The sequence below is a fragment of the Rhincodon typus genome, chromosome 24 (genome assembly GCF_021869965.1).
Source record: "Rhincodon typus isolate 14 chromosome 24, sRhiTyp1.1, whole genome shotgun sequence".
Taxonomy (NCBI): domain Eukaryota; kingdom Metazoa; phylum Chordata; class Chondrichthyes; order Orectolobiformes; family Rhincodontidae; genus Rhincodon; species Rhincodon typus.
In genome coordinates this window covers 26,517,685-26,541,559 of record NC_063355.1, presented here as the reverse complement: position 1 = coordinate 26,541,559, position 23,875 = coordinate 26,517,685, and the positions used below count along the sequence as shown (strand labels likewise).

General features: G+C 41.5%; 1 protein-coding gene across 3 annotated transcripts in view; it reads left to right on the top strand.

Annotated features, from left to right (window-relative positions):
• Nucleotides 1-23,875, top strand: part of LOC109934269 (E3 ubiquitin-protein ligase DTX1) — a 237,558-nt gene that overhangs the window by 97,538 nt on the left and 116,145 nt on the right. For all 3 annotated transcript variants that reach the window (XM_020533075.2, XM_048611519.1, XM_020533077.2), the window contains exon 2: nt 13,850-14,528. In XM_020533075.2, coding sequence (XP_020388664.1) covers nt 13,850-14,528 — 679 coding nt within the window. The remainder of the gene's footprint in view (nt 1-13,849; nt 14,529-23,875) is intronic.

Here is a 23,875-nt window from a genome sequence, read left to right as displayed (position 1 = left end):
GTCTGTAGCGAATAGCAGAAGATGTATTAAATCCTTAGACACAATGAGAAAGAAACAGAATATTATCTATAAGACTCTCCCAATAGGATATCCAATTGGGGAAGTCATGGAGATATCATACTTAGAATCTATAGCACAAATGTTTCTTTTGGTGTAAAACTGATTCATAGTTCATTTAAATCAACTATATTCCAAATTACCACGATAAGACAAAACTCTGAGCCAAGGAATGAGCTCACCTTAAAAAGTCAGATTAAAAGCTCTGGAGAAGGATCATAGCAGCTTTGTACTGCTTTGTACATTTTTTTATTTGTTAATTTAACTTACTTTGGGAATTAAAAATAAAAGCCCTTGAACCAACATACAAATAAATGTAGGCTTTATAGATAGGTGAGGCACAGTGGATTACTATCCAAAGATTGAGGTAATATTCTGAGGATCTAGGTTTGAATCCTGCCACAAAATCTGGAATTGAAAGTCTAATGATAACCAGGATACTATTGACGATTGTTGGAAAAACCCACCTGGGTCCCTGGTGCCTTTTGTGGAAAGAAATCTGTTGTCCTTTCTGGTCTGGCCTACAAGTGACTTGACCCACAGTAATGTGGTTGACTCTTAACTACTCTCTAAAATGGCCTAGTAAACCACTGGGTTGTTTCACCTGCTCAAAAGTTTCAAAAATGGAATGAAAGGAGATGGACCATCTGTTATCAACCTAGGCATCAGTATTGACAACAACAAACACAGCCTTGTTGATTTGCAAAGTTCTCCTTCCCAACGTATACAGGCGACTGCCAAAATTGGGAGAACCATCACACTGACCAGTCAGGCCACAGCCTGACGTAGTCATTATCAGGTAATCCTACCTTACAGACAAGGCTCCTTTCAGCATCATTACAAAGTGCCAGGAAATGACCATTTCCAACATGAAAGAATCTAACCATTGCTGTCAGATGCTAGAATCCTGCAGCAAGTAATTCACCTCCTGACTCCCCTAAGCCTGGCCATCATCTGCAAAGCACAAGTCAGAAATGTGATGGAATACACTTGCCTGGATGATTGTAGCGCCAACAACACTCAAGAAGCTCGATACCATTCAGGACAAAGCATCCTGCTTGATTGGCACCACATCCTCAAGCATCCAGTCCCTCCACCACTGATGCTCAGTAGCCACAGTGTTCTATCGAAAAGATGCCCTGCAGAAATTCACCAACCTCCTTTCCAGCACCTCCCAAACCTGTGACCACTACCATCTAGAAGAACAAGGATGGCAGATACATCGGAATGCCACCATTTGCAAATTCCCCTGTAAACCACACATCATCCTGACTTGAAAATATATCACCATTCCTTCACTGTTGCTGGGTAAAAATTCTGGAACTCCATCCCAATGACATCGTGGGCCTACCTACACCAAATGGACTTCAGTGGTTCAAGAAGGAAGCTCACCGCCATCTTCTTATGTGTAATAAGGGATGGGCAATAAATGCAGGCCCAACGACAATGTCCACATCCCACAAATGAATGAAAAAAGACACCCTAAGCTGTTCTGCCATTCAGTAAGATCATTGCTGATCTCTACCTCAACTCCATTTATCCAAACTCAGCCCATATCCTTTGTAAGCATTGGCTTCTTCTTGTCCAACTGAGTTATTTGTCTTTGCTCTCGTCTTCCATGCCTTTCCGTGTGGTGAGCCCTCCAGAGATCATGGATGTCAAAGTCTGTTTCAGCCTTCAGTGTTTGCCATCTTCATAACTTGCTTATAGGTGTCCTTGCAGAGGAGGTCTGGTCACCTCAGAGCTCAATGGAAGAGAAGTATATCGGTAGCAAATTCAAAAGGTAGGGCGCCCCTTCCTGTTCGCGCTGAGGCTGAATTAGCTTGTGTTGCAACAGCAAGTTTGCCAGAGATCAAATGACGTAGAATGTAGAAATCAGAAATGGGCCAAGTGCAAAGTGCAGATTGTGGAAATTGGAAATAAAGACAGAAGGAAATACTCAGGTCAGGCAGCACCTGTGACAAGAGAAAAAGCGTTTTGATGTAAGGTTCTCAAACTGAAACATGAACACAGAAGCTTGCCATTCGTGTGTTTATGCTGTACCCTCACTACTTCTCAGATAAGAACATGGGAGCAGGAATAGAAACGTGTTCCTTTTGAGCCTGCTGCACCGCTCAGTAAAATCATGGCTGACCTGGTTGTGATCTCCTCCTCTCTATTTTCTTGTCTGCATGGATTCTGATTTACCCAACTCGAACCTTTTTAGATTTAAAGTCCCATTACGTTAATGAGAAAGAGAATTCCACTCTCTACCCACCCTCTGAGGGGAAATAAAATCTCATCCCACTCTTAAAAGGTAATCTTCTTATTCTTAAACTATGTCACCTGGTTTTCCTCTCCCCCCACAAGAGGAGACATCTTTTGGATATTCCCCCTTTCTATTCAGTCCCTTTCAGACTGTGTATGTTTCAACACTTTTCGTTTCACCTTACCAGTGTATCCTTGTGCTCCTTTCTCCCTCATACACTTTCGACGGTGGGTTCTGTACAATGAATGGGTTATCTCAGGATTTTATTCTCTGCTAAACTGCCTTGTTTACACCGTACTAATATCGAGGATTCATTTAGGAGTAACTCTAACAGCATATTGTAAAAATTCTCGGTGCAGCAGCTACAGAGTCTGCGATAAAGAAAACACTGAAGTTGTAGTGAAGGTTGTAGAGAGCTCCGTACCTGTCTCTTGCCAAGAATGTCATGTATCTTAGATACTGTCCCGTATAGTCGCAATGCCCCTTTATTTATGAAAATGAGAGAGTAATAGCTTTATGGTGTTTATTTCAGGGCACCTTGAAACAGTTTGATTGCAAAGGGACAGTCTGGTTTAGATTGACAAAAGAATGATTAATTTCTTTTCTTTTGAATCCAGTCCCTCAGAAAATTGAAACCAACGTTTGAAAGTCTGCTGGTCCCTCAGCGTATAGTCCTGCTCCCCGATGCTGACTCATTGAGGTCACCAAGCAGGCAGTAGCCTGCCTTTTTTGTTCTGGGCTGGATTCCAGGCCTGTCTCTGGAGGTAAAGCTCAGGGACTGACATGAGTATCTTAATCTGTTTGCCAGCCAGTGCCCGACCTGAAGTCTGTCTGTTGACGATCCTTTTAGCTGATTATTTTGCTGATGCACAGCAAACGCTGATTTGCAAGGAATGTCATACCTGGCACTTGTATGCAGCGAGAGAGTGTCTGCCACAGACACCTGTTCTGCTTTATAAAGCAGTTTTAACAATTTAGACAATAATATGTTGCTCCTTCCTCGGGAATGTTTTGTTGAAACACAATGTGCACATTCTAAAGTTGGTGTCTGGGGATTCAGATCAAGGAGGGGAATGAAAATGTACTTGATTAGAGGAGTGAATGCTTATGTTTACATATTTTGTGCAGTTACGTAACAGTTTTGCTTCAGGGCTAGTTTATAAAATGGCTTGTAATAATAGTTGCAGCCACCATTGTACTGCAAACTGCCTGGGCAGTTACTCCAATGATAATGTTTAAAAGAACCTAGTGCACATTAAACATAGAAAATGCTAAGGGTACTGTCTGCACTCTTAATTTGAATGTCTCTTCCAACACTGGTACTAGGACAGTTGGAGCTTTCAAGGCTATGACTGACAGATTTTTGTAGCAAGGGGCAACCAAGGATGTAGAGCAAACGCTGATGAGTGGAATTGGGGAACAGATCAGTCCTGATCTAATTGGACAGCGGAACAGACTTGACATGACTACTCCTGTTCCTAAAACATTGTTGGCATTTGCAATAGATTTTTAAAAATCACATGGTTCTGAGAGGTTATTATAACCATAACTAAGTCATTCTACCAAGACTCATCTGGAAGTCCACTTGTCTGGCTCATTTTAAAGTGAAAGCAAAAGATATGTGCTCACATATAAGAATGAAAGTGTGATTTGGTTAGGAGAATAACCAGTTATCAACTTTGTTGGATGACAGATTGGAGTGTGAGTAAGCCCTCTGAATAGAAACTCGATGTGCCTCCCTCCCTCCCCTTTGGATAGTCTGCATAGGTCTGAATGGGATTTGCATGTAAACTAATCAGTCAGAAAACACGGGTGATTTATGAGTGTTGGTTAATGGAAGAAAGAAGTAGCATAGGTAATTTGGTGATGGGGAAAATTAATTGTTCAGTTGTGTGTTAGAGCACTTCTGGATATAATAAGTGAAAAATTCAATGGGTTGATAAAACAATGCAGGTCTATCTGGTGGCCCTGGCATTTAGTGCATTAACTAATGTGTTTATAATCAGGCTGTGGGAATCTCTTGCTCCCCCACCAGGGCTATGCCCACATGACATGTAGAAACATAGGAAGAGAAGTGAGTGTAGACCATTTGGCTCTTTGATTCTTCTCTGCCATTTGATATGATCATCTAACATAATACACCATTCCTGCTTTTGCTCCATATCCTTTGATCCCTTTAACCCTAAGAACTATATCTATCTCCTTCTTGAAAATATTCAGTATTTTGACCTACACTGCTTTCTGTGGCAGAGAATTCCACAGGCTAACTGTTCTCTTCATCTCAGTCCTAAATGGCCATATCTTTTTAGACTGATTCCTGGATCTGGATTGGATTGTCATCAGAACTATCTTTCCTGTGTTTATCCTATCTAATCTTGTTAAGATTTTATAGGTTTCTAGGATAGCCCCTTCCAACTCGCATCCCCAACCCATTCTTACAAGCTCCAGTGAGTTGGTCCTAACCGACCTCGTCTCTCTTCATACTTCAGTCCTGCAACCCAGGAATCAGTCTGGTAAATTTTTGTTGCGCTCCCTCACAGGCAGAATATCCTTCTCACAGCTGCTCACTGTACTTCAGCTGTGCTCTCACCGAGGTCCTGCTCAATTGCAGCAAGACATCCCTCTTCCTGTACCCAAATCCTCTGACAGTGAAGGACTATGAAAAAACTGTTAGCTGGAAAAATGACAGACAGAATCACATGTATCTGGGTGATCTGTGGGGTGCAGTTTGTAGCATTCTTTCTTCTGAGCCAGTAGATTATGGATTGACGAGCCATTCCTGAAGCTTGATCTCAAAATTCAGGCTGATACTCCAGAGCAGCATATAGGGAGATGTTGCTTTCAGGTGAGATGTAAAACCCGGCTGTCATCTTATGTGGGTGCGAGAGATCCCATGATATAATTTCAAAGAATACTGAGCAAGTTCTCCCCAGTTTTATTGTGTCTTGTGGAATCAACTAACGATTGAGGTTAAGTGCAGCCACTAATCCTCCTTCAACAGAGCCTATTGGTTAATAATGGAAGGTCGACCACTCATGATTCTTAAAAAGACGAGGCGCTTGTCTTATCTGCAAGATGTAGTTTATCACATAATAGCAAGTTACATATTCTTAGTAATTATGTCCGACAAGCCAATCAGGAGCCAGGAATCAGATGAATGACCCCATCAGGATCTGAAGCTGGACTTATTAATTCTCCACCCATGATTTTATGCCATGATCAAATGCAGGCTCCAGCATTAACCCTTTGAGAACAATAATGTTATGCAACAGTTTTCTGACCAGCATTTATCCCTCAACTAACATCTCTGAAACAGATTCTCTGGTCATTATCACATTGCTGCTTGTGGGAACTTCCTGTGCTGGTTCTCTCTCTTTCTACATCACCACAGTGGTTGCACCTTCAGAAACTTGGCAGCTCTGAGGAAGAGTCACCAGACCGAAGTGTTAACACCAAAGTGTTAAGTCTGATTTTTTTTTTTCTTCACAGATGCTGACAAACCTGTTGAGCTTTTCCAGCAATTTCTGTTTTTGCACCCCATCAAATGCTTAGAGGTTCTGAAAGATGTGAAATAAAAAAGATAGTTGAGTACATAAGAGTAGCTTTGCTTGTAAATAGCCCTATGTTGAAGTTAGTTAAATTGCTAGGTCCAATAGCAGTTGCCTCCTATCTCTGCGGTCCAAAACTTGTGGCTTTGGAGCAGCATACAAATCTTTAACCCTTCTTTTGTGACTCCCAGTCTTCCCCAGATGGATTGTCTTAACGTTTTTTAAAACAATATTTAGGTCTTGAAAAGTAAAAGTCATGTTCCTGTTGCTGGGATAAAAAGCTACTCAAAACACTTGAAAAATTTAATAGGCATATGGAGAAAATTAAAGGCGCCGAAACCTCAAAATAAGGATTCTTGCAAAGAGATGTGACAATTCATCAGGTATTTTTTTTTTTTTTTTTTTTGTCTGGTGGCTCCTAATGCAGTCATTTTTATTTCAGGCATTTTTTTTTCTGAAAGGATTTTTCAGGCATAAAAGATTGCCAACTCCTACCCTAAACGTCCCTGATGTACACTTTCCCTCCTAACATGTAGTGTATCAAAATACAGGTATCCCAGCTCCTGTGTTGGAAACATTTGAGGAAATTCTTACTATTCAGAATAACTAGCCCCTTGTGTTCTGAAGCAGTGGTTTTGATGACAGGTATGATTCGAGTTTTCCCTGGATTATTGGATAGCTCTGAAATTACAGGCTGTAAAAGTGGCTGATGGGTTCACACATTGAAGAGGCGTTTGAAAGGGTAAGGGAATTTTGGAAATGAATTCCATGCTGCTGAATTCTGATAGTAGACTGCCACACTTGGGGTAGGGGGAAGATGGGGTGGTGAGAGCCACAATGTACTTGTGAAGCAATGAAGTAACATGTTGGATACGCAGTCTTGTTACTTAGTGTTACTGTTGTCCAAAGCTGAAAATAACAGCCAGATCTCAGTCTATTGCATTGCTAAGGGTCGAGTAACATTTATTTTTTTCAGTGGAAGCCATTATCAATTTGCCTGCCTGTCGGCTGGGTATTTGATGGACCAGTTAATTTGAGTAGGGTAGCAATCTCTTCAGATGACACCACACTGAGCGCTCATGTACCAGCAGTCAGCCTCTCAGTGTGGGAAGATCATAAGGTTGAACCTGACTCTCTCACTTCCCGTCTGCAGAAGGATTGGAACTCAGAGTAGTTGGCCCCACAATCTAGACAGTTTCATCTGAAAGGCAGCTGCTCTGACTGTGCAGATTGAAGAGGTCAAACTGAGGTCCTGTCTGCCCCCTCAAGTGTGTGAATGAGACCATGATACAACTCAAAGAAAACGGAAATATTCAAACAGCTAACACATTTAGCCCAGACCTAACTTCGTTTATCCACCATTGCTCAACAGGAGACTTCCCAATGGCATCATTAGCTGATATTATCCCTAAACCGGCATCGATAATATTTCAACTAACTGGTCATGGTCTCATAGTTGTTTGCCAAATTTTCCACAGTTTACTTGATGACATTTCAAACTTTGGGTTCATCTGAGTATATGAGAGGTCGTATTTAAATACAAGTTCTGGCTGTCTTTGAAATAGCAGGCTTAGATTTCAAAGAAAATTGGGAGGAAACCAGAAGATGGGGGATAGGAATTTGAGAAAATCTAACAGATGCAGGGCTCTTGATGTCAAAGATAGAGAAATTTTTTTTAAATAATTCATTCATGGGTTTTTGGTGTTCACCAGCAATATACCAGCATTCGTTTCTTAATTAATTGTCATTAAGAAGGCTTGCTAGTCTATTTCAGAGTCAACCACATTGCTTTGGGTCTGGAGCTACATATAGGCTAGGCCAGGAAAGGATGGCAAAATTCTTTCCCTAAAACAATATTAGTGACGCACATGTGTTTTTTTTTCAGTAGTCTGGTAGTTTAATGATCAGCATTACTGGGACTAAACTTCACTTTATCAAATCAATTGAATTTTAATTCCACGGAAGAATTTAAACTAATGTCTCCAGAGCATTAGTCCAATTGCCTGGCTTACTATTTCAATAATATTATGAATGTAGATGGTTTTGGATGCAGTGGATAGTCTTGCCTCTGAGCTGGAAGCCCTGGGTTCGAGTCCCATTCCAGGACTTGGTGACCGAGCAAGATGTGTTCATAACTTTATGCAGCTTCCAACACCTGCCAGTGGCAAGCGGTAACAGCAGAAGAGATTTCTGGCTAGTTATGTGGTGGAAGGAGACTTGAAGCCTTTATCGCCACAGTCCATAGCTCCACACTACAGTGTTTGAGTAATGGCACGTGTTACCGCAAGAGTTCTGAGTCCCTGTGAAATATGTGACACACACCAACATTACCACCACTGTGCCATTTCAATAGATTGGCATTATGGTGCTCATGGGAAAACTGCTTCCAGATTGCCCAACTGCCTCAGATAAATTGTGTGAATAACTAGAGGAACAAAATGAGAACAATCTCCCCTGTGTGTAACATAATAGTATACATTCTTTGAGGGAGTGGTTGTCCCTCAATCTTCACCTCCTATTGTCTGCATAGCTTTATGTTTCTGATGATCTAAGCTCCTAGACCCTAAATTGTTTCTCTCAGATAATGTACAGTCTCTTTTCTTCACATTGGTTTCTGTACAGGAAGCAGTTTGTTTCCTTGTGTCCGGAGCACACAGTTGAACGTATGCCGGCACTTTCCATTTCTGCCATCGTCCAAATCTTGTTTACTTTGGATCCTCGATGAGGGAGAATGTTCTGTACAGCTGTAAAGTGCAACGTTCCTAGTGTCAGTTTGAAGGCAACAGGATGTGTCTTTTCATGCTTGAGAGTCACTGGGAAATGGGCTCAAGGATCCTGTTTTGACAGTTTAAGGACAGACTGTGTATCTGTGACTGTGTGCATGATGTAGGTTATGACATTGGTGAGATAAACCAGACAGAAGAGAGAAGGCCTGGAGAAAGAAGAGAAAGAAAGAGAGTGAAGATATAAACAAAGAAAAAGAAAAAGTCAAAATTCACTCAGCACCAAAGCACATACTTTTCTGTTCCAGGCCAATGTTGTATTAATCTCATTGAATGAATGTACAGGAAAATTATTAGTTTATATTGTTTTCGAAAAACAACATTGTTTAAGTTGTAAAAATTGGAATATAGGAGGGCAGAACAGTAGAAAAGTCGATCACACTGCATCTGCCCAGTGCCTACATTCAGAAATAAAACTAAAATCAACAAGCTGTGGTATATTTTGACTTCGTCTGATAGTGTGAGATGTGTGTTAACAAATAAGAACCAGCAGCTCGCTCAGTGTTCTTTCCCTTCAGAAAGGATGTAAAACAGGCTGCTAATTTGAGCTAGGCACTTTGCACGTCATAACCTACCCAATATTCTTTTTCTAGCTCGCTGCTCAAGAACTGTTTGGTTCCTTTTGGAATACATCAGTGATATCTGACTTCACTGGTGTGCCTTAAGCACAAATTCACTGAGCATTTTGTGATCAGTAATTAAATCCACATTCCTTATTCATTCACCTTCCCTATTTCAAGCTTGAGCCTGCATCCCTTGCAATTGTGATTCTTTATCTTCAGTGTAAATTAAAGGCTTAGTAAAGAACACAAATAGAGGTCTAGAAACGTTCATGGATGCAGGGCAGAGTCTTTTATGCTCCTTATTGAGATAAGTAACTTGAAGAGGAAAGACCCAATTAAACTCATATTGGGAGTAGGCCTAGACCATCACCCTATCTAGTTCAATGTTGATATGTTTCTAATTCCTCTGAATCTCATTTGCTATCAAGATCTTGACTAATTCCCTTTCTTTAGCAACAGTAATGAATGAATGGATTGCTTGGCTTTTCCTGGTTGTGTGTGACACCACTTAGGCCAGCCTTTTACTGCCCATCTCTAACAACCCTTGTGAAATGAACATTGTATGTTTGATATTCACTGCTGACCCATCTCCACTGTAGAGAATTGGATCATCAGTCTGGAGAGCTCCTTGCTTGGACTGACTCAAAACACTATTCCATCTACAATATTCATCCACTTTGCTTTTGCAAATGCTAATAAGCTTGCTACACACTTTCATTGGTTTCTTTTTCTTGATTTAATTTCAACTCCTTACTTCTGAATTTTTCCCTTTTCGTTCAGATTGTCCGATCTTCCCTAGTTGCTTTCATCAAAATCATTGCTCTGGTCACTGCAGGTGTTGTACTAATGGTGGTTAAGCATCATTTGGTGTCTGAAGACTATTATAAATTCTTTTGAGCTTATTGACTATTTTTCTATATTATCCCAGCCCCTCGACTGAAAGAGTGTGTAAGCACTATGGTGATACTTCCATATAGCATCAGTGTCTATGTTTAAGCTGCTCCAGTCCAATTGCAAGCCTGACCAAACACCAACTATTCTGTGCTTGTGACAAGCTGTTAGAGAATTAGGACAGTAAGAGAACATGGAAACTGTACTGGAGGGTTCCAGCTTCAAAGACCCACTTAATGGGCGGTACAGTGGTTAGCACTGCTGCCTCACAGCACCAGGGACCTGGGTTCGATTCCGCCCATGGACAACTGCACATTGTTTCTGTGTCTGCATGTTTCCTCTGAATGCTCAGGTTTCCTCCGATCGTCTAAAAATGTGCAGATTAGGTGGACTGGCCATGCCAAATTGCTCATAGTGTCCAGTGATGTGTAGATTAGGTGGATTAGCCATGGGAAATGCAGGATTACGCAGAATAAGATGAGGGATGGATGAATTTCTGTGGGTGCTCTTCAGTGGGCGGATGCAGACTCGATAGGCCACATGGCCTGCTTCCACTCTAAGGATTGTGAGCCTGTTCTCTGGACAGTTACTGTTTGCCACATATTGTGGTCTTCAGGGTCCCCATTTGAACCTGACAGCAAGACCTAGAAGCCACAGTGATGGGTTGGGATGGAGAGTGGCATCTCGCCTCCTGTTTCTGTACAGAAACCTGATTAAAATCAGCAACGTCATCCAGACCAACAAGCATTAGCCCCAGTGTAAACTGCAGTTGGAGGCTGAGCTACCCCAAGAATGTTCTCCCACTCCCACCTCAGTCTATTCAAGCAAAAGTCTTCAAAAAAAAAGGAGAAAACTTAGAATTCTCTGTCACAAATCTTTCTTTGAATGGAAACTTAAAATTCAGGGAACAGAAAATCAGGTAATTGCTTGAAAAAAAGTCCATTAAGAGCATGGATACAGAATCACACCAGATAACCAGTTTGGAGAGTAATCATGAGGTAGTCTTGATGGGCTGAATGGCCTGTTTTGTGCTCTAGTTTTCTCTGACATAATGCAATGCTGACTAGATCATGTTGCTCAGTTAGACTGTAGTTGTTGTGTTAAACAATGCTTTATTGACATTGCTGAAGAAAGGAATGTCAGTCTTATGCTGTTTCTATTGAGGAAATAGTTTTAAAATAATGTGGAAAAATTCTAATGTTCATCTGCAACTTTCAGGAAGTATCATTTACATCTGGATTAAAATGGGAAGTGAGTTGTTTTGCTAAGTAGTGTGTACGGATTTAGTTTTGGTAAGAAGATTGGTGTCCACGCTAACCCCCTCAACTCCCCCATCCCAATACTCTCACATTTAATGTGCTGAGGAAATGTTCCAACTGAGTTCTTTTATTTGAGTTCCTGTTAAACGTGGAGAAATGTTTTCAGAAAGTACATCTGGGAGGCGAGGACTGATTTACTGGTTACGTAGTCAGTGTGCGATTTGTGAGGCCTGTGGGATCATCTTGCCATTGGAGGAGAGCAACACTTTCTGTAAACAGGCTGGAGCAAGGAGATTGCTGGTTGTTATGTCATAATGTAATTACAGCTCAAAAGGGGACCATTCAGCCCATTGAGTCCATGTTACTATTTGCAGGGCAGTGGAGTCGGTTCTATTCCCCTGCTCTATTTCCACTAGAATTATTACAATTAGAATTAGGTTTATTATCACATGTACTCAAGTTACAAAAGAACAGGAGTATAGTGAAAAGTGTACAATGTTGCCAACACACCGCCATTTTGGGTACAAAGTACCTAGGTACAAAGCTTAGGTACAAAAAATATAGAGAAAATTCCATCCTTCTAGCTTTATAAGGGCTTCCACTTGGTCTGGCTGGGCTCCACTGGTTCCCAACCAGTAGCCATCTTTGCTCCGGGCCACCGTCCCTGCTCTGCTCTGGCCTGCTGGCTGTCCCTGCTTCGCTCTGGGCCTGCCACGCTGCAGGCCCACTAGGCACACTGAAAATGTATTTCCCTCAAAAGCCCATCTATTTTCCATTAGAGCTGCCTTTAATGGTTTCCTCTGGTCCTGTCACACGACTGAGGAGTGGGTTCCAGGCCAAATAGCACTTGCTGTGAAAGAAGTTTCCTCCTTCGCTTCCTCCTGAATCTCTTGCCTCAGCCCTGACGCCTTAAATCTCTGTGTCCCTTTCATCCCTGGATTGCGACTGAACTTACGAAACATTTTTGTATTTGGTGTTTCATGAAAAATTGTCGATATTTTCATTTTTGTAGATACTCTCAAACACACACGGACTAAATATCGCACTGCATTATTCATCATTCCACTTTAAAAATGTGGTGTTCACTAGGAAAGTTGACCTCGTGATGTCAACTGTTAAGCTGCATGAACTCAAAGAGAGGCATAGAGTCTTTACAACACGTAAAGGCCTATCATATCCTTGTCTATCTATTCTATTCCCATTTTCCAGCATGTGGCCCGTAACCATGTTCACTAAGAGGTGCTGTTCAAAAAAAGTGGAGGTTTCAAGATTCACATCTTAACTTTCGTTTTAAGAAAGACTTATTTTATCTCAGTGTCTGGAGATAGACGTGATTTAATATAGGGGTTCTGTAGCTGGCCCACTTTGATTTACACAATATTTTTTCATTACTGCTGCCATATGTGTGATGGCAGCTGTCACAGTGGATACTTGAATAAAGAGTCTTTGTCATGATCAAAGGTTTCTGGATGAGATATTTTCAGTCAGCGCATCCTGATGAATGTTCCTACAGATGTCAAATGAGATGCAAAGAAATCTATCACTGCACAAACTGCAGGTCTGGGTCTCATTTCATTGCTTTGGTGGTATTTTAAACAATGTCTACAGCTTTGCCCGAGACATTGCAGAGGCTAAGTAAAGGATCTGCTGAACATCTTTTTTTATTTTTCAGTTATTAATTTTGATTGTGATTTTTTTTTTTGTGTGTGTATGAAATGCAGGTTGGTAAGTAGTTTTAAGTGTTCTTTGCTCCATCAAATGATTTGTGTTTGGTGCAATCATACCTGGACTTCAAGGGATAAGTTATAAGGTGAGATTATACAAATTATACCTGTTTTCTCTAGAATTTAGAAGGTTAAGGGGTGATCTGATTGAAGTCTTGAAGACATTGACGGGAAAAGAAAGGGTAGATAAAGGTAAAATCTTTCCACTGATTGGAGTTTCTAGAACCAGAGGGCATAGAATAAAAATTAGAGGCAGACTCTTCAGGAGAGATATTAGGAAACACTTCTAATACAATGGTAGAGGTTTGGAATTCTCTTCCACAAATGACAATTGATGTTAGATCAATTGTTAATTTTAAAACTGAGTTAGATCAATTCTTGGTAAGCAGCGGTACTCAGGGATTTGGGTCATCGGCAGATATGTGGAGTTAGGCCATGACCTCAGTGAGTCATTATGGGCTTGACTGGGGCTGAATGGCCTATTCCTGCTCCAATGTAGGACAAAGCCACTCTTTGAAAGTGTTCCACACAGCACATCTAAAGTTCCCTGCCACATCAAGACTTGGTCCCCACACTCCTACGGTCACAAATGTCTCTGTTCAAAATGGTGCCTTGCAGGACTCCGTAACCGTTGCCTATAACGGTGTGTGATGATTTACTGCTGACTGGTGTGGCTTGTATCTAAGTTGCGACAATGATAGGTAAGAATGCGATAAGATGTGAGCTTTCGTTGTTTAATCCTGAGCGAGTAAAACTTGTTCTCTTCCAATTTTCAGGAACCATGCGTCCAGTTCGAAGAAACTTTTACGACCCCTCTTCTGCTCCAGGAAAAGGGATAGTGTGGGAATGGGAAAACGACAGCTGCTCCTGGACTCCGTATGATATGGATATTTGTATAACCATTCAGAATGCGTATGAGAAACAGCATCCTTGGCTAGACCTGACTTCTCTAGGATTCTGTTACATTATTGACTTCAACAGTATGTGTCAGATGAACAGACAGACACAGAGGAAGCGTCGACTACGCCGGCGTATGGACTTGGCCTATCCTCTGACGATGGGTTCGATCCCTAAGTCCCAATCCTGGCCCGTTGGTGCCCAGTCGGGTCAGCCTTGCAGTTGCCAGCAGTGCGTCCTGGTGAACAGCACGCGGGCAGCCTCCAATGCCATCCTGGCATCCCAGCGACGGAAAATTTATTCTGCCACCAACGGGACTCTTACTGTGCGCCAGAGCAACTCCTACAGTGGCGCCGCCTTGTGGTCGACGGCAAGCACAGCCGGCAGCACGCCTCCAAAGTCTGAGCAGACCCGTTCCCCCACCACAACTCAACTGTCCCCGATCTCCCAAAGCCAAAGCACCACCTCAGCGACGCCGATACCAGGCCAGAACAACCTCAACAGACCAGGTACCCAGAGATCAGCTGTGGTCAGCACGAGGGCTTCGATTCCTCCAGGGTGAGTACAAATATAAGACCGATCCGTGATACTCTCAGTAAGCCATTTTGAAGCAGCTTCAATTATCTGTAAGCAGAGTTTGCTCTTAAGGGAGCTATTGGTTTAGATTGAAGTGAAAATAGAAAGTCCAGTGGTACTGCCTTTGCACAGGGGCAGGTTGCATTAAAAAAAAATGCGTTATGTTGTGAGTTCACAACAGAGATATTTGGATTAGGCCTGTACTCATTTAGGAGGATGAGAGACAACTTAATTAAACATACAAAGTGCTTAGTGGATTTGATAGCTTAGGTGTGGGAAGGTTGTTTCTCCTTGTGGGAGATTGTAGGACCAGAGACCATAATCTCAGAATACGGGGTCACATGTTTCAACCAGAGATCTGGAGGAACTTTTTTTTTTCCTCCGAGGGCAGTGACTCTGTGGAATTCTTTACCGCAGAGGGCTGCCGAGGTTGAACATTTAATATATTCAAGGCTGAGATGGACAGATTTTAAAAGGAATCAAGGGTTAGGTGAAAAAGCCAGGAAAGGTAAGAATTATCAGATCAGCCAAGATCTTATTGCATGGCGGAGCAGAATCAATGGGCTGAATGACCATCTTCTGCTCCTACATCTTATTTGGTGCCATTCATTGAATACCTGTGTTGTCAACAGTGAATTACTGGTCCAGAACAGTGTTACGGAGAGTATCCAGGTTAAAAGGGTGAATTATTTTCACTTTGCTAAGTCGCCGATTCTACAGATTCTTCTGTCTGTATCTTCAACTTCTTCGATTGAACACCACCTGACTCGTTTTCAAAATTGCTCCTAAAAATGTGACATTAACCTTTTCTTGAACATAACTACAGCTTCCATTACTTTCAGTAAGTTGTCCTGACATAATAGCTTTGGAGTAGAGTGATAAACGATTGGGGTGAATTGGTGTGCTTAATCTCTAAACTGGGGTTTGGGGTTTGCAGCTGAATTATAAACTGTGAGAGTTGTACTATCTGCAGTTTTATGTTTGGAGATCCTCTGGCTTTATGGCCAACATCAAAACCACTTTGAATCTGTAGATTCCAGTGAAGGTTAGATAAGCTCTTGCTGTGATACTGGTTTATCAGATTGACTGGCTGCTTTGGTCTACTTGTGCACCAACTGTAGAGTGGACACAACAAAGCTGCTATGAGAGATGTTGGAATAGCAACTGAGCAAGACTGATCCAGAATCTTGTAGGTGAATTGCTGTCCTTCACCTTACAAATCTAAACAAATAGAAACCGCATCAGGAAAGAATTAAACATCCTTGTCTGCCCCATACTATTGTAAACCCTGAGCCTTTAGAACTTAGCAGAACTCAGGGATCAGTGCCTTTACAGAGATAACTCGAAGGACATCAGGATAGACCAGGGTCTGGTTCTTTTAGTCAGCGCATGCGGAAGAGGAGAATTCACTTTTTGTAAAAACAAAAAGATTCTGTTGCATTCGTGACCCTTGCTTGGGCAATTTTCCTTTAATATTTGCTGAGGTTTTGGGTGCTGTTGTTAAAAGCATTGTGGCTAGCCACAGTACCGTTGGAATAAAAGGGTTGGAGCCTGGGCCTGGAGGAGAAGGGACAATGACTGGATGTGTTCTCTATTTAGGACCAATTTATGTCTCTTCTAATCTCGACTATGCTTACGTCATGTGAATTTCCTCTGTGACTGTTGGCGTGTTTCACTGAAGAATTTATTTTCCTTTTCACTTCGCTCCATCTCCCCTCTGTCCTTCTTTTCTATGACCACGTGTGCATGTTTTTTATTACATTAAGAGGACTGTATAAATACAAGTTGATGAAGAGGGAGTTTTGCAGTCACATGACTGAATTGTTTGGATCTTTGCAGATTAAACACAGTGGGCCATTTGACATGGATGCACAGTGTGGTCAGTGGTATTTTTGAATATGAAAAGTGTCAATAAGATCAGAAAGTGAAAGAAGAGGGAGAAACAGCAATGGAGGAACTAGCTGATGTGTGATAAAAGGAGCACAAAAGGAGTTCAGGAAATACAAGATGTCCAAATGGCTTGAAATGGGAAACTGATTTTCTTTTTTGCAACGGCCCATTTTAATTACCCTCGAGAGTGCCATGGTGACCGCGTTCTTGAATCACTGCAGTTCATATGGTTAGGTGCACCCAAAGTGCTGTTTGGGATGGAGATCTAACTTTTTGACCTAGCAATAGGGAAGGAATGACAATATAGTTCAGTTCAGGGTGATTAGTAACTTGGAGGGGAACCTGCAGATGGTGCCTACTTGCCTTGCCCTTCCAGGATGGTAGAAGCTGCAGATTTGGAAAATGCTGTTGAAAGAGTGTCAGCAAGTTGCTGCAATGCAATCTAGTTGATGGTGCACAGTGTGTCGGTGGTGGTGGGGGCAAGTGTTAAGGATATTGGATGGGCTGCTAGTCAAACCTTGCCTTGGATGTAGTCAAGCTTCTTGAGTATTGGTGGAGCTGCACTCATCGAGGTAAGTGGAGGGCATACTGTTAACTTGTGTCTTGGAGATAGTGGGTAGGCTTTGAGGAAAAAGAGGAAATGTAGGGAGATGGAAAACCTATGAATTCAGTTTGAAATTTAAACAGAAAATGCTTGCACAGTACAGCAGGCTCACCAGATCCCAAAAGAGAAACAACATAATGTATTGGCTCCAACAGTGGGTCACAAAGGTATGAGTTCCTATTCTAACAATACCTCTTTAACAAAGTACACATTCATAATTTACCCCCTCTGACTTTGGTGGATAAGATTACTGTTGCTTAATGCTCGCAAAGAGAAGCATTTTGTCATTAGGAGTCAATGATCCATGGCATTGGAGGAGACTGGAAATGCACAGGAGGATGCTCAGTATCTGAAAGAGAAATGGCAGCTTTATTTCATTTGAGCCTCCAAAACACTCCATCCAAATATTAATTGACCTGTCCTCTTTGCAATGCAAATTGGTTAGTTGCCCTGTATACTACAGTGGCTGCTTTGATAGATTGTCCCATTGGGTGGGAAAGTGAACAAACCAATCACCTATAAGGCTAGGAATTATTGTCAATAACATTGAGAGTTCTAGATGAGTTAATTTCCCTCATTAGCAATAAAGTTGCATTCCATGTGATTTCATTTTCAAAGATTTATTTTACAGTTGTACATGTCATAAACTTATTTTGAGGAATTAAAACTGAAGTTTTGTGAGCATAAATTGTGAGGTTCTTTCTCAAAGAAACATTCGTATCCAGGTGATCGTTGTGTAACTTTTTGCAGTTGTCTTAATTTTGAATAGCAAAATTCTTCAATAATATAAATGATGTCAGGCTTCACACAAATCTTGGAAGTGAGTGTCATTAAAATTGCTTACTTGCTAACAGTCCATGTAAATTGACAGAAAACCAATTCGTTAAAAACAATAATATTTCTCTTTCTACGAAGCATGTATAGACTCTTGATACAATCAATAGAAAAAAACTATGATAAAATTTAGTTGACTGCATCTTATTTGCCATTATAACAATAAAACAAGCTGCTATTGATAAAACAATCTCAGCAAGGGCTAAAGTGTAATTCCTAAACCATCATTTAAATTATCAATCTAACAACAATATTGGGTCATAGCATCAGAAGAGCAGGAAAGCTGACGTTTCGGGTCTGGACCCTTCTTCAGAAACCGAAGAAGGATTCAGAAACCGAAGAAGGATCCAGACCCGAAACGTCAGCTTTCCTGCTCTTCTGTGCTGCCTGGCCTGCTGTGTTCCTCCAGCTCCACACCTTGTTATCTCAGACTCCAGCATCGGCAGTTCCCACTATCTCTGTGTTGAATTGTGACTGCTTATTACTAAAAGGCACAACCAGCAGCACTCCAAAGCTGAGGTTATAAATGTTTTATATGGCCAGTCTTGGTCGTCTCTGTGTGTCTGTATTTTCAGACAAAAATAAATGTAATTTCAGTTTTTCTGCCATCCCTGACTGACTTTTGCCTCCAAAACAAAAACAGAAATTAAGGCATGAAAGGGAGAAAATTCATCCTGTGCTGGGAAAGCAATTGAATTGCATTTACTTCTGATCTGATTTACTGATCAGTTTCTCAATCCTATGCTCTGATTTTCTACAGGTATGGGAAGGACCCATTCTCTCCCTTTCACAGCCATATTACACCTCTTTTGCCACCATTAATGACCTCTTTGTCCTTTGCACTGGGCCTGTACACCATTGACCCCCTTGCTTCTTCACCACTTCTGCCCAAACTATATAAAAAACATTTTCCACAGCTTTCTGTTCTGAAGAAGCATCATACTGGATTCAAAATGTTAACTCTGTTTCTCTCTCCGCAGATGCTGCCAGACATTTCTCAGCGTTTGTTTCAGATTTCCAACATCCACAGTATTTTGCTTTCATTTGACTGCCACCTCCTATTGACTCCCTCAATTCAGTTAGATGCAGCCTTAGGGAAAGCAAACTACTACTTCTGTTTCTTCATCAACTGAACTGCCACCTTTTTCCATCAGCAAACACACCTTTGCTTTTTTAAAAAAGCATCAAACCAAGGATACACCCTTGATCACTATCCCTACAGCATGGTGTCAGACCTAGCTTGTTCACAGATAGGTATGCTCAATTTAAATTCGAATGTTTTCCTTAATCCTGAGATACTACATAAACAATTTCTAACTCTAATCAAATTCTATTCTGTTTCCCAAAATTGCTAGTTTTGACCTCTTAAGTCAACCTAGCCTCAATCTTGAAAGCGTAATTAAGTAATTAACTCCAAACTCCTTTAAATTGCATTTGGTTTGAGGCTGCTTATTGGTTCCACAATCACATGCCCCCATTTTTATAATACAGTTAAAGCTTTTAATTGCCAAAGCTATAAATTATATTCTAATGAGATAGTTAATTCAGCCAAGTGTTGCAAATATGTTTTAACGTATTATTCTTGAGTGTCCCAACCACTTCGGTTGTGTGGACATGATGCCAATCTGCAGAAATTGATTTCAATTCCATTACATAAGGGTCATTGCAACTCTGCAATGGAATGATTGTGGAGTTGGGAGTGGAGAAGGGAAGTGACAGTGTAATTCACATGCTTGACAGCGGTGCCCCAGTGTAGTGACAGTTCACTGAATGTGATGTTTGAGGTTGTAAGGACCACACCGGAGGGAAACAAGAGCCTTTGTGTCTAGAAATGGTGGAGGAGATTATCAACAGGTGTGCAGCATCACACTTCGGGATTAATTGCCAAAAGCAGTACCAGGGTACAAGTGGAGCAGGAGAGATGCTTCGAGTGGCACATTCACCATGATGTGTGCATCATGCTAACCCCATCACTCTTGAGCCTACTTCAGCACATCACTCCTCACACCAGCTTCCCTTGTTGCTGCTCCCATCCCGTTCTGTCTGTTTACTTCCTCGGCTCTTCATTCTCCTATCCATCATCTGAACTGATCCGCACCTTTAGGCACCGTGGTTTTGGAGTGGCCCAGGAGAACGAACGATGTACTGGTTGGCATTCCAGCTGTACTGGTTAGCGTTCCAGCTGTACTGTGTATAATTACAGAAAGATTGAAGGATCATGACTCAGGTGAAAGTGGGACTATGTCACAGGCCTTTGCAATGTTTCTCAAGGAAAGAGAGAGCTTCAAACATGCCAGCCAAACAAATGCGTGCATGCTCTCACAAATAGTTTGTACACCATGTGTACCAGCCTGAGTGGTATTGATTTTACACCTAAAATAAAATGGAACATTCCCAGAAACACTCAGCACCTGGCAGTATTTGTGGTGATGTAACTATGACATTGACTTGAAACATTTTATCTTGGTTTCTGTCTCTAGGCATGCTGCCTGACCTGCTTAGTATTGGCGGCGTTTCTGGCTCTATTCCAGATTTCCAGCATCTGCAGTATTTTGCTGTTGAAAACTCAGCCTTGGCCATTCATTGTCCCAGTGATTTACAGCTCGCTGCTAGCAGGGAGTGCAAGTAGATCATGATGGGGATGGTGCTGAAAGGGGAAGTGGAAATGGGAGCTGATTCTGTGACTTCACTCCTACTATCTGCAGCTCCCTCACCTCCCCCAGTCTGCACCGCACATCAATGAGCTACATTCCCCCTTTTGACGCAGCAACCATATCTGGGCACTTGCTGGGCCCTGTTTTGCAGAGCCTTCATGATAGGCTCCAAAATACACATTGTTCGAGAGCGTGTCAGTAGCAGAGCAGGATCTGAGTACCCTGGCTCTGCCAAAAGCACCATGTGGATGTGCTGGGAGGAATGGAGGATTATAGTTACATACATTTCTGCAGGTTAACATAATAGAATGTTAACTCTTTGTTCTGTTTTCTAACCACGTGAATATTATTAGGTTCCACCACTTGTCTCGTCCATTCTGGTTAATACTGAGTGCGTGCAGTTTGAAGTCAAAGGATTTAACAATAGGTGATTCAGCATCACCATTTGGAAGAAGGTGTTGATTCTGATAGATTTGGAATGGATCACTACTTTCGAAAGATGAAGTATCCTCGCTTATTTTCACAGTTTGGAAGGGGAGGAAGATGTGCTAATTATTATGAACTCTCAATCACCCAAAACTTACAGGTCCCATTGTCCTGAGAAAATTATTTTTTAAAGTAAATTGCAGTCACTGGCAACACCTCTGCTGTTTAGAAAATGATCTTTCTGAAAGCACTGTGGCGCCAACTGTTGCCCAAGTAATGAAATGACACCGACTAAGTGATGAGGCTGCCATACCAGCTCAGTCTGAGTGGAAGTTACAGATGAGAAACTGCAGGAAATTAAGATCCTGATAACACATTGAAATTATTGAAAGTAATTTCAGTTCGATAAGCCTTAACCTGGTGTACAATACATTAGGAAAGAAGATTTTATTCAAAGCCTTATGCAACAGGATACTTTTAAAATGAATATTTAAAAAAATAAGGATCAGAAGTGACTGCTCCCTTGATTACCAGTTGGGAACTTGAGTGCAGATTTGTAATTAATATTATTGTTAAATGCTTTGATTAAGAAATTGACATTACAGTGAACTGCGAAGCTGATTGTTACTATATTGTAGCAGTCTGCTGGGGAGTCCACCCAACTCTGAACAGGAATATTTTGTTGCCAAGGGAGTTTGCCCAACCTTTTACAATTGTCAGTATCAAAAAAGGCTGTAATTACAGCTGATGCTAACACTGTCCTGGTGAGATGGAGCACTCTGCTGCAGACAATAGTATTGCTATGAGCGAGTGAAACTCATCAAAAAATGAATTCTGATCATTGACACTCTGAATTGGTGCTCAACTAAGAGGCCATGAGGTTGCTTCTGAGGCCCGGAGTGCAAAATATTTCCTTTTCTCACAATTTTCCCAAACTACACATGGAATGCTACAACATTGGCTCTGCTGTGGTACCTCTGCCAAGGCTATTCTGTAACTAACTACCAAAAGCATTAACAAATATGGCTTGGAGGTAACTGTTTCTCTGTTACACATTTTCCCATCTCTGTACAGCTGTTTTCACATGAATAGTCAGAGGAAAATGAAGAAAATTGGCTCAGTCATCAATTGTAACTTGTTTTATTCTATGAAATCACACAATATTGTAGCACTTCAATGTGTTATGTCATGTAATGGCCATGCAAGTGGCATATCTTTCAAACTGTACAAGCCATTGTTACTTAGAGTAAATGGTGAGGCTGCACGTTTGGTTTTCACCTCAAGGTAATCCTTAGTGATGTATAGAAATCCCTATCTTGGAGGCCAGACATGTGAAGCCAATGACATTTCAATTGTCAGTGATTTATTCTACCATAAACCAGCACATGTTGAATTTCTTAAATGATAATACTTTCACCTCCCTGCAGAAATCCACTTCAATCCAGGTAAAACTACATTTTATGTGGATTAATATAGCAAGAACAATACCTACTGCATCATACACCAAAACCGACCTGCCCTTTTTCGAGTGCAGTGTTTCATGGCTGTATTGATAGTTCTTCCTTTGTAGGGTTAATATCCTAGTTCTCTAAAAGTAAAGCAAATATGAGTTGCACCGTAGTTCAAACTCGCCTGTTGTCGGAGAAGAGAAGGAACGCTTTACTCGGTGGTCTGATGTGGGTTTCTCCATCTGATATGAATGTGCTGCTGGTACAACTCCCTCTGAGAGTAGCTAAGAATTGTGATAACTGAGAAAGTGATGGTTTAACAGTGATAGAACAGAGACATTGTGACAGCTGTGCTGTTTTCACTGTTGCACATTCGGCGTTACACCTAACCAGGTGGTTGTATTTAGAGGTAAAGGTACCTTCTTGTGAATGCCAAGTTAGAAATTGTACAGGGGAGATCACTGACTGAGTTAATTCTGGAAATCACATGACACCAGGTTATAGTGCAACAGGTTTATTCGAAAACAAGCTTTCGGAGTGCTGCTCACTTCAGGTGAAGAAGGAGTGAGGCTCTGAAAGCTTGAGATTTCAAATAAACCTGTTAGGCTATAACCTGGTGTCGTGTAATTTCTGATTTTGTCCACCCCAGTCCAACATCGACACCATCACATCATGAGTTAATGCTGTCAGCAAGACCCCTCATACCTGTTTATAAATGGGAAGAAGCATCTGCATATCGCAGGGATATTAAAGTTAACTGTACAGACTAATTTCCTCCTAGACCCATGAGAACTAATAGTTGAGAGTTGCCATTCTTTCTAGATCATCTGGAGCATCTAACCTGCAGTCGAAGTGGAATCTGTTTTGTGAATCCTTGAAGCCTTATGCTTATGTGGAGTCATTTTGTCTGGTAGCGATTTGAAAAGACTGTCCTCAATCCACTTAACTCAGCTGTAGATCAGCAAGGCAGAAGACTCTAGGTTCCAGTCCTACTGTACAGACCTAAGCACACCGAAGCAGGCTGTGCAATATTTGAGGTGTTGTCCTCTCTCGTGGATGTAACAGATGCCATAGTATTATTTTGAGCAGATTAGGGGAGCTATTCCTGGTATCCTGGCTAATATCTATCTCTCGATGAAAGATTTGATTGGTTTTTATTTCCTTCGTTCTTTATTGAACTCAACTCAATATAATGCCACAATGTCTATTTAGTTAGTTTGGTATCCAAGCAGGTAACTTGAAAACCGGTCCAAGTCAAACAATTCAAAAGCAAAGAAGCATCATAGGAGCTGGAAAGCTGACGTTTCGGGCCTAGACCCTTCATCAGAAATGGGGGAGGGGAAGGGGGTTCTGAAATAAATAGGGAGAGAGGGGGAGGCGGATAGAAGATGGACAGAGGAGAAGGTAGGTGGAGAGGAAACAGACAGGTCAAAGAGGCGGGGATGGAGCCAGTAAAGGTGAGTGTAGGTGGGG